Here is a 16,643-nt window from a genome sequence, read left to right as displayed (position 1 = left end):
ATCCGTCTCCTGATGCGATCTGGAACGGGGGTGAAAAAAGCTTGAAAGCCGGTGCGCCGTCACGAGGTTGTGGGGGGCCTTCACTGGGGCTTTCACTGGGGCCCCCGAGACGAGGGGGGAACTCGGACCAATGCAAGCTTGACCCAAGAGCTTGACTGCTATGGGCAGGGATTCTCCTCTTTATCCCCGGGCCAAATTCATCAGCCAATTCTGGGGGCAGGCAGCTCTACTGGCCTTGCCTGCCCCGACACCGCTTACAACTTCCCCCATAATCTCCCCGCAAAGCCTCCGAGTGTACGGAGTATCTCTCTGGCTATTAGGGAAAAACCACTTCCAATAACCATTTCAATTAAGCAGCGTTGTATAGCTCCTCAGCCACGACCCTTGGATCTACGTGGAAGTTCGCAAAACAATCAACAGGCCAGTCGTAATGTGCTCCGAGGTCCTCGTCATTGCCATTGGGCACCAATATTCTATCTGAAGTAGTCCAAAAGAGACTTCATCCAGGCCCGGCGCCTTCGGCCATCGGCAAACATCTACTATGCAGTAGAACAAAACTCTGTTTGATCTCCCGTTCTTGGCCCCTGGGGAGAGATACCTAGGCAAGCCCAGCAGTGTTTATTTTTTTTTCATTCAAGGGATCTCTTTGCCTGACCCCTGAGAGAGCTCCATTACGTTGACCATTTCAAGTCATTCTTCTATTTGCATTACCTCATACACAACATCCCATCTCTGCCCACCCGCCCACACGCCCGCATCTTTTTTTTCCGCAGAAGCGCATGTCGAAGCGCATTTGCTCCACGAACATTTCATACAACCTTTTACGAATTGGACGACCTACCCCGGCCGTAACCGCCTACTGCTGCTGTCGTTGTCGCTGTTGCTGCTTCTCTTGCCGCCGCATCCTTCTACAGGATTGCGCTTGCGCATTCGGATTCCGAGTACAGGCGATTAGCAGCGCCTCACTGAGGTCCGCAGCTCGGAGGAGCTTCGTCTTGTCATTATGGCTGACAAGGCGGCGCCACGCCAGCCATCTCCGGCCGATGATGGCAAGACACAGTCAGCTCCGCCGCCTACTGCCGACCCCGATCCGGACCTGCAGCCCCCGCCGGCCAAAAAGAAGAGGACCCGGACGCGAACGGGGTGTTTAAACTGCCGTCGCAAGAAGCGCAAATGCGACGAAGGGAGACCGGCCTGTGGAGGCTGTTCTCGCCGTAAGGAACGATGTGAATGGGGCATAAAGGTTACCTTTCGCGCCGAGAATGCCCAGACCATTCTGCAGAATCATCCATCGATGAGGAAGGCTCGACGGCCACCTCCTCGTCGCCATTTTGAGATCCTCGATGTCACAAACGAGGTCATCCGGGATTATCACCTGCCGCCGGGTTTTCATGATTACGAATCCGAGCCTGAGCCCGAGCCTGACTCGCTTTCGCCTATAGAGGAAGAGGTCAGACATCGTCAGTCCTACGAAGACGAAGAGGACAAGACTTTCGACAGTCCGGTATCCTATACGAACTCGACGGTGGGCGGTCACACCGTGTCAAATGCTGGTTCGAGCACCGCAAGACGAACACTTTCGTCGTCTGGGCCGAGCTCAGCACCGACAGACCACGTTCATATTTCCGGCTACGGATCTCTTCTGACCCCGTCAACTCGTCGAGATGACGATATTAGCGACAAGGGACATTCACATGGCGGCGATCGAATGGATTTCCAGGCGTCGCCTTCATCTACGTCCCAGTTAGTCACAGACAATGCGGTTGCAAACCTGATATACCTTAGTCAGGGCGGTGCCGGGCAGGGTCCGCACGACCATCCTTCCACATCCTCGGTCAGCCGCCTCCCCGTCACAACTCTTGCTCTCGACCCCTTGATGGACGCACCGTTCGATTTCATGGACCAGATGTTCACACCAGAAGGATCCTACGAGGACGGCATCTTCTTGCCTGGCTCCGCGTATCACGAACTGCACTCCACGCTAAGAAACCACCTCATCCAGGAGGTCCGTTCGAATGGACCGACGAGGCCAGCTTCGCCAGCCTCAGGCCAGAACTCCAGGCGCAGATCCGTCGACGCTAGCTCAGGGGAAACCTCCTCAGGCGAAGCTCTCGATGCAGGGGGCGAACTATCATCCGACCACGAGCCCCCTTTTCTACCCCTGGATGAAGAGTGTGCGCTATGGAAGAACTGGGTGGATGAAATATCGCCATGGTTGGATAAATTTGACAACCAACGGCACTTCCAGCATTCATTACCGACAATGGCTCGGTCACATGATCACCTGCGCTACTCTATGCTGGCCCTATCAGCCAGGCAACTCGAGTTGAAAGACACGAGTCGGCCAACAGATCAGAGCCTTGCGCTCTACCAAGAGGCAATACACCTTTTATTACCACAATTATCGACAAGAACAACAGCAGTGATAGCATCCTGCGTGGTGCTTTGTGTATTAGAGATGGCCAGTTGTTCGCCAAAAGCTTGGCGAAGACACCTAGACGGCTGTGCAAGTCTGATGGAAGCCGTCGGCATGAATGGCTTCGTGGGCGGCGTTGAGCAGGCCCTTTTCTGGTGCTTCGCCCGGATGGACGTATGCGGTGGTCTCATTTCATCCGTGAAAACTCTGATCCCGGTAAATCACTGGGCGTCACAGATCGATGTCGATGCGGACGTCGGATTATTCCTCTCCAACCCTGGCCACGACATGTGGGCAAATTATGCAGTCTACATTTGCGCCCAGGTTCTCGATCTTCTGGCTCCACTGGCCAAGGCGAACCCGGGTGGGCTCTTCTTTGACGGGCCTAGAAATGACATGAGATACCGAGTGCGGTGGATGAAGCTCTGGAAATACGTCGAGGACTGGCACAGCCGTCGGCCTTCCGAGATGCAGCACATCATGTCCATTCCTTCCTCCGACACGGAACCCTTTCCCAAAATCCTTTACAGCAACCCGGCTGCAATATCGGGCAACCAATTATACCACACAGCATCGCTCCTCATGTTACAAAATAGGCCAGCCTCGCTCCGATTATCGCCGAGGCCTCGGTCAGCGCTTTGGCATGCCAGACAAATATGCGGAATATCAATGACTAATCACCACCACGGGGCCTGGACAAACAGCGTGCAGCCCCTCTGGATAGCGGGACGTTGCATGAGCCACCCGGCGGAACACCGAGCAATACTACAGCTCCTGGAAAAGATCGAGAAGGAAAGCGGATGGGGCACTAAGTGGAGGGCGGATGACCTGAAGGAGTTTTGGGGGGACTTGGGAGACGGTTAGTATTGCGGCTATTTTTTCCAATTTCTTTTTCCTCTTTTGTCATTTTGCGAAGCAGGACAAGGGGAGGAAATATTTCTCTGTTCAGATGTGAAAGTAAGTTTGCTCTGACACTATCTTTGTGTGAGTAGCTCCAGCCGCTCGGGAAGGAGTTGGCGCAACGCGACCTCAACGCCACGCGTCGATATTCAATATCGGCTCTAGTATCGATACAACAAGTCTATGATACCAGTACAAGCCCTAAATCCGCATGGCAAAAATACTACCGTCGCTAAAGCGACAGGAACCCGGTCTAATGGTTCAGCACATGGTCTCCGAGAGGTTGAATTTCCGAGATTAGCATCAAAAATTATGGTCTGGGCCCCGCAAGCAAACAAAAGTCAACAACACCTGACATCACACTCACCGTCCAGCCTGTCCAAAGGGGGAGCAGCAGCCCCATGGGACGAGATTAGCGGCCCCAGAAGACGGATGATGAGCGACCAAGGAGGAGGGGGGAGGGGGAAGCGTGGGTGGAGATTTCCCCCACCCCCCTTCTTTAATGTTTTCCCCCCCTAAGGACTGACCCCCGTGAGTTGTGAGGAGTATATACATGACAAAGTGAACAAGATTCTACGGGTGACTGACGGCAGGCGGAAGGCCTAGCGCTGCGGCGTTCATGCGGGATTGCGGAGGAGGAAAACAAGGGACCGGCCGGGGTTGGGTGACGGGGATGACCTCATTTCACTTCCTCGTTACCATTTTGGGAGTGGTTCGACGGGAACAAGTTCCTCCTCTTCTTTTTTTCCCTCTGCCTCGGCCTTGTAACCCGCTAGGAACGGGTTGAAACGGAACTGGACTCAGCGAGGGGCAGTTCGAGGCGCATTTCACGATGGAAGTAGGGATTGAAGGTTGGCGCGTTCTGAGGGATGTCCTACATGGCCATGTTCCATTGATGCGGAATAACAACTGCGACCTATCGGTTGTTGTTTGTCCGGGCATTAAGCAATACCCGCAAGTACCATCGCAAGAGTTTGATTTACCCAGGGAGCATAACCTCCTAATACTTGATCGGCGTCAATAGGCGAGCAGATCGGTACCAGTCCGCCAAGGTTGTTGTTGGGTAATCGGATGCTTGTTTGTGCGGCAGAGGCATGGCATCGCCTGTGGCAAGTTCAGCCGCAACCCTGGCTCGTGCGCTTGAAATGGCGCATGGAATCCCCTCTTTTGCAGTTTTCTTTTTTCCCGGAAAGCTGGGGAAAGTGAGCAATCACAGACAAACAATGACACTACCAACAGGCCATGTTGATCGGTGGTTGACTGGCGATTGACGCTACTTCGGAGGGGGCCGGAGCGGTGCGGCAGGTGGAAGCCGTCCGTCAGTGGCTTAAAACAAGCCTCAGCGCTTTCAACTTCCTTGATTCGTCCCCAAAGGGCAGCCCGACGCCCCCCATCCCATGGCCCTAATTCGGCGATTTCAATCCTGGTCCCTGTCCGTTGCCGCATCGCCCCTCTCTTACCGGTATTGGGCCTCCGGATTCGCAGCCCGGACCTTGGCTATGACCCATGGTTAATGGCTAGGGTCGCCAAGGACTTGGATGGCAGGTAACCGGCACTAGGCCACAAACCGCGGGGGGCCATCCATCATTATGAAAGCTGCTTGCTGCTACAGAGGGTAGAATAGACTCGTAAACATTCTACGTAGTAAGGAAAGAAAAAAAAAAAAAAACTCTTCCGTCCCGCATCCCGGAGTCTCACGACTAGGCCATAGGTAACCCCCTCCGTACGAGTCAGGTTTTTGGTGCAAGTTCGCCCATACAGCGCCTCCAACTGCCCACTACAATCCAAAAACAGAATTACCACCAGAGGACAGTCTTCCTCGTCTCCCACTTTTACATGTTACTCGTTGAGGTGGTTCTTCATTACCTCCGCGCTGGGGTCCCCGCACTCGTTCCTGTGGAGAGGGGGGCCCGCCTCTCCAAGGTTGTTGAAGATGCAGCATTTGACACAGTTCCCCAAGGTTTTTTTTGCAGCAGCCCAAATGACGTTGGTACTTGTTGTGTCGAACCGGCACCAGTGATTAGACGAGGCGGGAAATAAGCAGTAGCGGCTAAGTTGTTACTCTCTTTTTTTTATTATTATTTTTTTTTAACCTTCTCACAACACCAACGTTACATGCGATGGTCTGAAACTTGTACATATAGAACCACATCCTCCCCTCCACCCCCCCTTCTCATGCATTCATCTCATCGTGAAAGGGAGTTTTTTTTCTTTCTTCTGTTTGTGACTCAGTCAACTCGACCCTCTTCTGGATCCTCTCATCGGTCCACGATTCATTCATCGTGAGAGACTGAAGAGATCTCAACGTCACACTCCTTTTTTTTCCTTTTTTCTACATCTATCACCAAATCCCCAAAATCATGACTATCCTCACCGGACGCCCACTAAACTGGGCCATCACGGCCACGGCCGGCTCCGGCTTCCTCCTCTTCGGTTACGATCAGGGCGTCATGTCCGGCCTGCTGACCGGCTACGCCTTCACGCGGACGTTCCCCGAGATCGACACGACCAACGGCGGCGGCGGCAGCTCGTCGCTGCAGGGCACCGTCGTGGCCATCTACGAGATTGGATGTTTCTTCGGCGCCATCTTCTGTCTGCTCGTCGGTGAAAGGCTCGGACGGAGGAAGTGCATCATGATTGGCTGCGTCGTGCTGAGCATCGGTGCCGCGCTGCAGGCTGCTTCTTTTGGTATTCCTCAGATGATTGTTGGTCGTATCGTTGCTGGTCTCGGCAACGGCATGAATACTAGTACTATTCGTAAGTGGCTCTCGGGAAAGATGAGTATGTTACAGGATTACTGACGCGTAAAATTAGCCGTCTGGCATTCCGAATTGATGAAGGCAAACAACAGAGGTAAAGGTCTGGCCATCGAACTCGCCATCAACATCTTTGGCGTAGCGCTTTCGTACTGGGTGGATTACGGCATGAGCTACGTCGGAAACGACTCGCAGTTCCGGTTCCCCCTCGCCCTGCAGATCCTCTTCGCCATCGTCACCTTCTTCGGCGTGTTGGTCCTCCCCGAGTCCCCCCGTTGGCTCGTCGCCCACGACCGCCACGACGAGGCCCGCCACATCCTCTGGGCCGTCGAGAAGGACGCCCGCCTCATCACCGAGAACGACCCCAAGTTGCAGGCCAACCTGGCCGAGATCCAGGCCGCCATCCGCGAGGAGCGCGAGGCCGCCAACTCCGGCTCCTTCAAGATGATGTTCAAGAACGGCGACCAAAAGTTCTTTTACCGCACCATGCTCGGAATCGGCGGCCAGTTCATGCAGCAGCTGTCCGGCATCAACCTCATCACCTACTACGCCCCCGTCATCTTCCAGGAGTCCGTCGGCATGTCCCACAACCTCTCCCTCCTCCTGGCCGGTTTCAACGGCATCGCCTACTTCCTCTCTTCTCTCATCCCCATCTGGATCATCGACCGCCTCGGCCGCCGCAAGCTCATGCTCTTCGCCGCCGCGGGCCAATGCGCGTGCATGGCCGTCCTCGCCGGGACCGTCTCCAACGGCAGCGTGCCCGCGGGCATCGTCGCCATCGTCATGCTCTTCCTCTTCAACTTCTTCTTCGCGGTGGGCCTCCTCGCCATCCCCTGGCTCCTGCCCGCCGAGTACGCCCCCCTCGCCATCCGCACGCGCGCCGCCGCGCTCGCCACGGCCTCCAACTGGATCTTCACCTTCCTCGTCGTCGAAATCACCCCCGTCAGCATCAACAACATCGGCTGGCGCACCTACGTGTACTTTTGCGTCTTCAACGCCTTCTTCATCCCCCTTATTTGGTTCTTTTACCCGGAGACGCAGAACCTCAGCCTCGAGCAGATCGACCGCCTGTTCACGGGCGGAAAGGTCCAGTTGCACTGGAACTCGAATATGGGTACCCCCGGCGACAACTTGCACGGGGTCAGCGAGAAGGATTCCGAGTCCGCGTCAGGAGAGGTGCTTCGCGTGGAGAATAAGGAGTATTCTCACTAGGTTGGGTTTTTGTGTTAGTATGTGGAGGGGGCCTTTTTTTTCTTTTGGCTCCAGAGTTGATTTATGATATCCAACGGTTTTGAGGGCCGTGAAATTAACGCCGTGGGCGTTGTATGTGGAGAAGTGTGTGAATGGTAACTTTAATAGCAATTTGTTACACTTTGTCCAAGGTTATCTGATGTGGTGAAAGAGAGATTCTTCGGTTGTGTGGTGAAGATGCTGTCTGCGGAACTGAGAGCTGTAAAAGTGAGAGAGTTAAAAGTGGCTGGAAGATATATAACTATTCCAGTCGCCCGTCCAGGGTATTGAGGCTCGTCAACGTATGAGAGGCCTAATGTGAGCAACAGACAGCGGAGCACTTCAACCCGGATTCTCCGACTACTGCAGCAATAACTCCTGTCACTCTATGCATGCATGCTACTCACAGACCACTACTCATTACACTATACATATATCCTTCAGCTCATCGTTATTATCCGACCACAGCTCCCCCTCCATCGCCCCTGAAACCACTGCCGGCCCTACAAGCCGATATCCCCCGTTGACGCCGCGGGGCCTCAAAACAAACGGTCTATCGAGTCCGGAAATCAAAAACACCCCATCTCCTTCCAATATCTCTGGTGTCCCTAATCCAGCGCGGTGATCCGACGTGAAGAAAAGCCGTCCGTTGCCGATTGCATGTCGGCATGTTAGTGAAAACATACGGTCTTTGAGCAAAAGCTGGTAAACGTCCTGGGCGCTGCTTCCTGATTCCAAGGGCGGTATTGACGCTTGATCTCGCCGGCGTGCCTTTATGGCGGTCTGTAAGAGATCGTATAGTGATTGGCCCATCGCGATCTCTAGCTGGTCGTCTGTTCCAACCTCTCGAGCGACGTTCGCTACGAAAATTCTTATGGCCTCCTCGTGCTGACGAACGATACGGTGCCTAACCACGCGATCGACTCTCCGCTCCCCGCCGTTGACCCTTTCGGCAGCGTCATCAACTTGACTGATGGGCTGCCGATCGGAACCGTCAAAACGTTGTGGAGGTAAATAGCCGCTTATTAGACCTCCTACTTGGCCTATTTGTATCCCGCGTACATGGAGAACAAGACCATCATCTGAGAAACAAGCCAAACATTGGCTTTCTCTAGACGCTGCATGATACTCCCATATGGCCATCTCGTGTGACCCCCGATTGAACCTCTTGACTGTGCTAGAACTCGTTCTCGCAAAGTCAATGGCCCAAGACGGCAACAGCCCTGGCTCGTCGAGGTTCGGCGTCTTCTCCCAGCACGCGAGGTATAAAAAGTCGAGTTTACCACCTTTTTCGATAAACAACCTCGACGCGTCCGAGAAAATGCGCCAGATGGGCTGGTCGTAGTCAACTACAAGCTCGTCCAGTAACTCGGAGAATATGGCTTTGAGCGCGAAAGCCTTGTCTCGGACCTCGGACGCCTCCATTTCAATGGTCGACTCCAGTACAGAGATCGATGCCAGCTCTATGTCATTGGTAACCTTGGGATAGAAGTCTTGACGACGACGATGGTTGTATATGGAAAAGTGAGCCCAGAGGCCTTGCTTGATTGGCTCGGACGAGGCACCCGACGTCGGGTCACGGTGCATGAGCAGTTCCATGAGGTGGAGGAACGAGACAACGCGCGAGTTGCGGCAAAGCACGGAGACGTCTAGGTTTGCAAACTCTTGGAGAGTCCACATACGGGCCCAGTAAGTGCTTGTCGTTAATTGACGTAACGCGCTGAAGTAGTAACCTTTTTCATGTTAGATTCATCCCAGTTCATGGAATATTAGTGAATTGCCGAGGAGTTTGCGAGAAGTATCTCACCTTTCTGGCCCATCTTTTCTACTTTCTTGAGAAAGTCCTTGTATCTGTCCGAAATCAAGATCCGGACCGGAACGTAACTCCAGGGCACTGAACAAATCAATGCGCGTATGTTTGGGGGTGCTCCCTCGTCTCCCAACCAAACCACAACCCTCTTTGCTTGTCGATAAATCTCAGCCATCATCGCAACCTGAGTGCTTTTGTCGCTATTTGATGCCTGGTCGATACAGATGGCGTCAATCCAGATCACCAGTGTCTTGCGTCTTCTGATCCTTCTATGTAGGGACTTTCGAAGTATTCTCAAAGCAGCAGCACAGTTCGGCGTGATCAAGAGCTGTCCGAGTGCTGAGCTGGTTACGCTGGCACTGGTAGATTTACCGTTGGCGTCACAAATGGTGAGCGGCACACTCGGCGTTTCTCCATTCCAAGTGTAGGAAAGGGCGAAATATTCAGGCGGATCATCCACGTTTATTTCAAGCAAGTGGCAGCTGAGAGGACATGACTGGTCTTTGCTCCCGCCAAGATGTACTACCACGAGACGCGTGCATCTTGGGCCGGATAGGGGCGAGTATTGGTAGGGAGTTGGGCGCTCCATTGTGTCCACCAAGGTTTTTGAAAGTTTCTTGCTGCCCTGGCGGCTGTTTGAAAGCCTCCCGAGGACTTTAAAGTCATGAAATCCGGTAGTTGAAGTGGGACATGAGTATCTTTCCATGATTTAGAGACGCAATTGCCAAGAGATGAGGATGGGTCGTAGACAAAATCTCCAGCTGAACCCAAAAAGCAATGTATGTCAGCGCGGCGCAGCAAACCCATGAATGGCCAAATTAGCCAATGGTCATGAAGCTCGCTTCTCGTTAACATACTAATCCCAATAAGCTCTTAGCGTATATCTGCCTATGCCAGCTGCTGTGCTCACGGGAGCTTTTTCTACAGATAGGAGCACGATCACTGCGGCGGCTAGGTGCAAGTATAAAAACAAATCATTTGCCTAAATATACATCCAGCGCCAGGTATTGTCATTGGATCACTGTAAGGGCTCCAGGCTCTGCTGAGAGGCTACTAGGAAAGACTTTGAAGCCCAACATCCAGGGCTCAGTGCTTACGCCACGATGTAACCAGCCTGTGGCTAAGCGACTTCAAATACTCACACTGCTTCAAGGGTCAGCAAGTCCCTTGCAACCTGTTGATAACTGACAGTAGGGAGAAATCGCGTGTGGATGCTAGTTTTCAGTCAGAGGTTCTGCGCCGTTGGCAAGCTCTGAATATGTATCATCCTATGAGGCGCATTTTGCACTGGATGAGAAATGCAGACTGATACCTGTAAAAATACAACGGATGCCATTTGGTCTACATTGCAGTTCCTGCGCTATTACAACTTGCTCTCCTTCCAAACCGGCTTTCTCTTTTCGACAAAACTTTTGACACCCTCCGTCATGTTCTCGCCAGCCTCCATCTTGCGGTATATCGTGCGGTCGATCATGGCGGTAGCCTCCTCGGGTCCCAGCGGCTCCCATCCAGTCTTAAGTCCTTCGCGCGACACGATGACAGAATCAGGCGAGTTCCTAGCAATTGCCTCTGCGGCAGACAGCGCGGTATCCAACAGCCTTTCAGGCTCCACGACTTGATTCACAAGGCCCCACGACAGCATCTGTTCAGGGGTGTAGTCCGACCGTCCAATCAACGCCATCTCGGTCGCGCGCTGGCGGCCGACAGCCTTGATGAGCCGTGGCAGGGCACCCGCAATGGCGACGACGCCGATAGTGACCTCCGGTAACCCAAACTTAGCCTTGGTGGAAGCGTATACAAGGTCCGCATTGATGATCATCTCCATTCCGCCACCCAAGCAGAGCCCGTTGACGGCCACGATGACGGGCTTCTTCCCGCCCCTGTTTGACAGACCGCCGAAACCTGCGGGCCTCATGTTGGAGTCAGCATTCGAGGACATGACGGGGGGCGGTGGAGCGGCCGTAGCTGCGCCCGCACCCGTGCCCGTAGTGACCGAGGACTGTGCCACAGAGTTGGCGGAGGCGTTCCGCACATTCCATTCCTTCAGGTCCGCGCCAGCGCAAAAGGCGCGCCCCGTGCCGGTGAGTACGGCACACCGGAGGGATGGCTCCGCGTCGTACCACTCATACAGACGCGCGAGAGCGTGATGGAGCTCCGAGTAGATGGAGTTGAGGTGGCGGGGCCTATTAAGGGTGATTTGAAGGATGTGGGGGCGTGGGAAGGTGACGTCCGTGTCTGGCACGGGAGGAGGATGGGATTTGAGGTTAGGGGCTTGAGAAGACATTGCAATGTTGATGGTTCGATTCAACGTGATAGTCGATGTTGGGGGTGCAGGCGGAGGGATCAGGGTACAATCTCGCCAGTGTGTCTGTCTCGGACGCGTCGGCTCGTCGCTATTGGATCTCACAATACAAGTGCGAGAAGTGAACGATAAACTAAATGCCAATTGGGATCACTGAGAGCTAGAACTGGTGGGGATTAATAAGTGTTGGTAAAAGTTGATGAATTAATGAGGTTGGGGCAGTCCGGGGTAAAGTGGTGATGCACTCCGGGCAATTGGCAATTTGCCTCGGCTTGTTCTGTGTAATCGGGAATCATTTCCGTGCGGGGCACACCGAGCTCGGTGTAGCTCGGTGACCAACTGCCGAGGTATGTCACTAGAGTCTCACTTCTGGGACCGGCTGAGACCAGCAGTATATAAACACCAATTTTATCTACACAGTATTAAATCTAGACTAAAAATTGTGTCATATTCAATTGATGGCGTCGTCAAGTTCACTGGCCTGGTAGCGGGTGACTGACCGCTTGGACGTGTGACACGGCTGTCATCTCTTTGGCCATACTTTCCAAGCTGTCTATCTTGCTGGCAGAAATACCGATAGACTATGAAAGATGTCATCACTTCAAACTAACTGGAACCGCATTCATTGCAACTATCTATCAAGTGGTATTAATTCTAATTTGAATACAGACGTGTGGGTTGGACCCAATTCATACATTACTTTTATACTTCTGTTGCTGTGGGTATAGCATCTTCACCACACAGATGTAAGTAGTTCTTTTAAGCTGGTAACCTAAGCTACCGCTGTTTTGAAGACTGAATTGACCCTCAGTCGAGCTCTAACTATCTAGGCTTTCCTACTCTTGCATATAACGCACAGGTCTTGCTACTATTGTAACAGGATTAGGACTCCTATGGGGTTTTGATTAGAAGGCCGCGGTGGTTTTCTCGAGGTGCCCAAAAAGTAATATATCCTATTAGAGGATTAAAACAGATGTTTATTGTTGAGTCATGAATGAGGGAAGTCCTGGTAGATATGAGGGCTGAAGCTGTTGCGGACGTCATAACCGCCTGGCTGCCCGTCACGAGCGCAGCCGGCAACCGGTATTCTCGCGGCTACGGAACCATTTCAACCCGGATTTCCGACTGTTGCAATAGTAGTAGTCAATCAAAACATTAGTAAACGCCAGGCTGGTGGGGAATCCTTGCCATTGAAGTTGCACTTGCGCGGGTTCCTGATCTATTCCCCGAATGCCCCAGAATTCTTTTGCACGACCACAGTTGATGCAAAGTAAGGTATTTTAGCTTAGAAATGATTTTCCATTGGCAGATACGGAAGGTAAGCACTGGTACGCCCGTTCAACAAAGTCGATCTTTAGCGTCACGGTGGCGCTGCACTAGATCCGGCGATTGAGTAAAATTCGATTCCTGACCGATTTGTAATAACAGTAACAGATGGTTTCTGGACAAAGCAACATACATATCTACCTGTCAATGCTTTTACCTCCCTGTCGATTTCCTGCAATCGCTTCTGTCTAGGTCTCCAAACAATGTCCATCTCCTCGCATTTTGCTAATAGGTGAGAAACTGTCGACGGCTTGAAGAAATCTGACTAAATTTCGACAGGCCGCGCGATCAGCAGACCGCAGGCTGGACTGAACTCTGGGATAGCAACGAAAATCACCTCTGGGACCGTGGAGGACCTTCGGAGGCTTTGATCGATTGGTTAAACTCAAAGCCCGCATCACTGCCGGTGGCCGAACCTGGAACGAAACTGAGAGCTCTCGTACCAGTAAGTGTCATTTTAAAACCAAGAGCATTTAATATTGTCCTTGGAGCGGCTGCTGAATATTTTGTAAGGGATGCGGCCAGGGATACGACGTTGCTATGCTAGCACTTAACGGATTCGATGTCTATGGCATCGAAGTGTCCGAAACCGGCTGTAAAACAGCGCGCGACTACGTCAACGCCGAGCTACAAAACCCACGTCCATCTAACTTTGCTGTCCCCGAATCTCAGAATAGTTCTATTCTTGGCAGTGCTAGGATTATTCAAGGGGATTTCTTTTCTCACGATTGGGAGGAGGCTTGCAGTGGCGGTGGGTTCGACCTGATATATGACTATACGGTAAGCTCTCGTCGATGAGAGTTTGTTTTCACAGCAGCCCGTTAAATGAATAATTATAGTTCCTATGCGCTTTACCGCCGGATTTTCGTGTCGACTGGGCACGTCGTATGGGGCAACTTCTGTCAGAAAAAGGGGTTCTCGTATGCCTCGAATTTCCCTTGCAAAAAGCTTTGGACGCTCCTGGCCCGCCATGGGGTTTGCAAGGGGTGTATTGGGATTTGCTTGCGGAGGGCGGAAATGGTGTTTTGACCAACGATGAGCCGAAAATCAAGGACAAGGACAGGTTATTTCAGAGGGTTGCGTATTTTCGGCCAGAGCGGTCGCATTCGTTTGACAAGGGTACCGACATGATGAGTGTATGGACGAGATATGATAGTTTTTGAGATAATAGAAATTACTACTGCTAGAGGATATTCTGAACAGCACAAGAGTACTGAGGATTTTTTGATGGTAGAAAAGCAGACCAGCCTATCGAGTGCCAGATGGCAATAGGTAAAGGCTGATTCATTTGAAGGTCTATCTTTCTCTAATCGCGAACGACATAATGCTCATCGTAGAACAAAAGTTTAGGGTCTCAGGGTGGGATCGAATTCACTAGGAGTACTATGCGTGAGAAAGAAGTGTTGGAAGGAAAGTGGTCGCCAAACAAACATTTCTAAATACGGCAAGCTGTGTGTGGTTTTCGACCTTGACGTTATGACTAGGATGATACGTGATATTATGAACCTGGAGGGGAAAATAACTGAATTCTTTTCGAACCTTCGGGCATCACAACAGTCTGTTTACTTGAACCATGAGCCTCATCATGGCCAGGGCGGTTACCAAGAAGTGAAAAGCAAGTTTTCGGGCATGAGGTTACAATAAGAGATTATTGCTAGTCATATGGAGGAAGTGATGACTATTCTCAATCAACTAAGATTAGAAAGAAGGAAAGAATTACTATTAGAAAGCCTCTGGTGCCACATTTTCCAGCGGCATACAGCACCCAAACGACACGCATGCGGCATTACTAATTTGGATTGACCGCGTTGACTTGATCTAGAGCCCGACGACACGGTGGGCTATTGCGCCTGTACCTTATCCTATGGAACAGCATCTTCACGGCTTATCAATCTCTTCATTGTGTTTTGAATCCGAGAATGAATAAGCTGACGGATGTTTTTTGCCATTTTCATGAGGTGCAGCAATTAAACATCTCATGCTTCAAATCTATAAAAGATCTAGCAGGCTTCTTGTGTCTAGGACTGCCTTTGTAACGAATCAACCGATTATCACCAGTTTTGAAGACTTGACAATGAAAGTTGCTGTGCTTGGCGCAACCGGTGCCACCGGTTCATCTATCATAAATGCTCTTCTTGAAGCGGGGAGTTTTGTATGTGAAGTTATTCTACACTCGAGACTTGAGGCTGAAGCTTACAATAACTTTTAGTCCATAACGGCACTTGTTCGACCAGGCTCACTCGCCAGACAAGCCAACCGCGATCTGGAGGCCAAGGGCGTGACCATTTTGTCTTTTGATCTGTCAGCCCCTGTCGAGGAGTCGGCGCAGAAGCTTGAAGGCCATGATATTCTTCTTGCAGCTATTAGCATTCCGGCCACGGCAGAGCAGATTCCACTTGCCACAGTTGCGAAGGCTGCAGGAATCAAGCGATTCGTACCTTGCTTCTACGCACCTATTGCTCCTCCCAAGGGTGTTGTCGCTCTCCGAGATATCGTGAGTTTTGTAGTGGGCATTTTGTGAGTAGTATCAGCTGACTTCTTCTAGAAAGAAGATGTCTTGAACCACGTGAAGAAGATTCATTTACCCTATACAGCCATCGATATTGGCTGGTGGTTTCAATTCACACTCCCTCGTTTGCCATCCGGGCGGCTTGATGCATCAGTCAGCGGCCTGGTGAATGTGATCCCTGGGGATGGCAATGTCATCTCAGCTTTCACTGACAACCGAGATTTTGGCAAATATGTCGCACGCATTATTGCCGATCCGCGGACCTTGAACAAGCTTGTATTCGCCTTTTCTGAAATGAAGACCCTCAACCAGATTTACGACCTTCTGGAACGCCTCAGCGGCGAGAAAATTCCTCGTGAATATGTGAGTTTACCTGAAAAGGACTGAATCAATCAGATTTTAACGTTACGATAGTACGATGGGCATAAAATTCTAGCCAAACTGGCATCTTTGGGACCAGGTCCTATTGATCCAAACAGCGAAGATTATTTTACGCAGGCGGTTCATCAGTATTGGTACTCCTGGGCTGTGCGAGGTGACAACAATGTTGAATACGCACGTTACCTGGGATATCTTATAGGCCATGAGCTATACCTAGACATGAAGTTAACCTCGTTTGAGGACTACATTCGGGAGCTATTGGCATCGTCGTAGAGCATTAGTTTGCATAAGCTTTACACAAGCTAGGTGTAGAGTTACACTTTGATCTGAGTGCTAAATAAATTCAAAGTGCTAAATATGACCGCGGATCTTTTTTCAGTATGAAGCTAAGCTTGATGGATTCTCCTCGGCCCTTCGTGGCGGTGATAGTAGACGTAAGGAAGACTACGGCATGGCTAAGTCTAATGCTTTGATTTTTCGGGTCATCGCCGGCACCCTCGTTCTTGGAGTTTCACAGGCAGTCTTCATCGAAGGCCTCAATCGCAATATACTCGAGTGTGCATATGGGGTGACAACAGTTGAGGTTCCGAGTATCGGTACCTATAACCCCAAAAATGCGTTCCCTTGGAACCGTCACCTCCGCGCCTTCAAAGTGTACATGACAGGCATTGAGAACGCCTGTATAGCTACTGTACTAGCCGCTGTCACCATTGTCCTGCTTTTGGCTGAGAACCGTATGAAGCTACTCAAAGACACCTGAAGAGCTGAGATGAAAAGTCTAAAGCCAGAGTTGGGGATGAGAAAATTAGATTGACGACAATTTACCAAAGACATAATAGAATACCAGTCAATTAATCCATTTGATACGTTATGATACGGAATTCTGTTGGAATCGTAACAACAGCGAAGTAGAAATTGGGGTATCAACCCAGTGGTGTTGGTAGGTTTTGCTACGGACTTATACTTCCGTCATTTCCTTTGCTCCTACATCATCCAATGCACACTTGACGGGC

The 16,643-nt window shown here is 51.5% G+C and overlaps 6 protein-coding genes across 6 annotated transcripts; 4 read left to right on the top strand and 2 right to left on the bottom strand.

Annotated features, from left to right (window-relative positions):
• Positions 1–1,003: 1,003 nt before the first annotated feature.
• On the top strand, positions 1,004–3,280 carry CTRU02_214688 (uncharacterized protein; the record flags this gene model as incomplete). The annotated part of the gene is made up of 1 exon (XM_036727875.1): positions 1,004–3,280. The coding sequence occupies one exon, from the start codon at positions 1,004–1,006 to the stop codon at positions 3,278–3,280; it is 2,277 nt and encodes a 758-aa protein (XP_036580404.1).
• A 2,396-nt stretch (positions 3,281–5,676) lies between these two features.
• CTRU02_214687 (uncharacterized protein) lies at positions 5,677–7,284 on the top strand (the record flags this gene model as incomplete). The annotated part of the gene is made up of 2 exons (XM_036727874.1): positions 5,677–6,073; positions 6,131–7,284. The coding sequence occupies 2 exons, from the start codon at positions 5,677–5,679 to the stop codon at positions 7,282–7,284; spliced, it is 1,551 nt and encodes a 516-aa protein (XP_036580403.1).
• A 438-nt stretch (positions 7,285–7,722) lies between these two features.
• On the bottom strand, positions 7,723–9,701 carry CTRU02_214686 (HET domain-containing protein; the record flags this gene model as incomplete). The annotated part of the gene is made up of 2 exons (XM_036727873.2): positions 7,723–9,035; positions 9,110–9,701. The coding sequence occupies 2 exons, from the start codon at positions 9,699–9,701 to the stop codon at positions 7,723–7,725; spliced, it is 1,905 nt and encodes a 634-aa protein (XP_036580402.2).
• Positions 9,702–10,475: 774 nt separating this feature from the next.
• On the bottom strand, positions 10,476–11,396 carry CTRU02_214685 (enoyl-CoA hydratase/isomerase; the record flags this gene model as incomplete). Its single annotated transcript, XM_036727872.1, has 1 exon — positions 10,476–11,396. One exon carries the CDS (start codon positions 11,394–11,396, stop codon positions 10,476–10,478), a length of 921 nt encoding a protein of 306 aa, XP_036580401.1.
• Positions 11,397–12,943: 1,547 nt separating this feature from the next.
• On the top strand, positions 12,944–13,903 carry CTRU02_214684 (thiopurine s-methyltransferase family protein; the record flags this gene model as incomplete). Its single annotated transcript, XM_036727871.1, has 4 exons — positions 12,944–12,972; positions 13,020–13,185; positions 13,254–13,520; positions 13,580–13,903. 4 exons carry the CDS (start codon positions 12,944–12,946, stop codon positions 13,901–13,903), a joined length of 786 nt encoding a protein of 261 aa, XP_036580400.1.
• Positions 13,904–14,814: 911 nt separating this feature from the next.
• CTRU02_214683 (isoflavone reductase family protein) lies at positions 14,815–15,903 on the top strand (the record flags this gene model as incomplete). Its single annotated transcript, XM_036727870.1, has 4 exons — positions 14,815–14,892; positions 14,950–15,257; positions 15,285–15,612; positions 15,667–15,903. 4 exons carry the CDS (start codon positions 14,815–14,817, stop codon positions 15,901–15,903), a joined length of 951 nt encoding a protein of 316 aa, XP_036580399.1.
• Positions 15,904–16,643: the final 740 nt, after the last annotated feature.

This window comes from Colletotrichum truncatum (genome assembly GCF_014235925.2).
Source record: "Colletotrichum truncatum strain CMES1059 chromosome Unknown Contig_0011, whole genome shotgun sequence".
Lineage (NCBI taxonomy): Eukaryota > Fungi > Ascomycota > Sordariomycetes > Glomerellales > Glomerellaceae > Colletotrichum > Colletotrichum truncatum.
The sequence above is the reverse complement of the archived record's forward strand: the minus strand, read 5'-3'. Positions and strand labels throughout refer to the sequence as shown.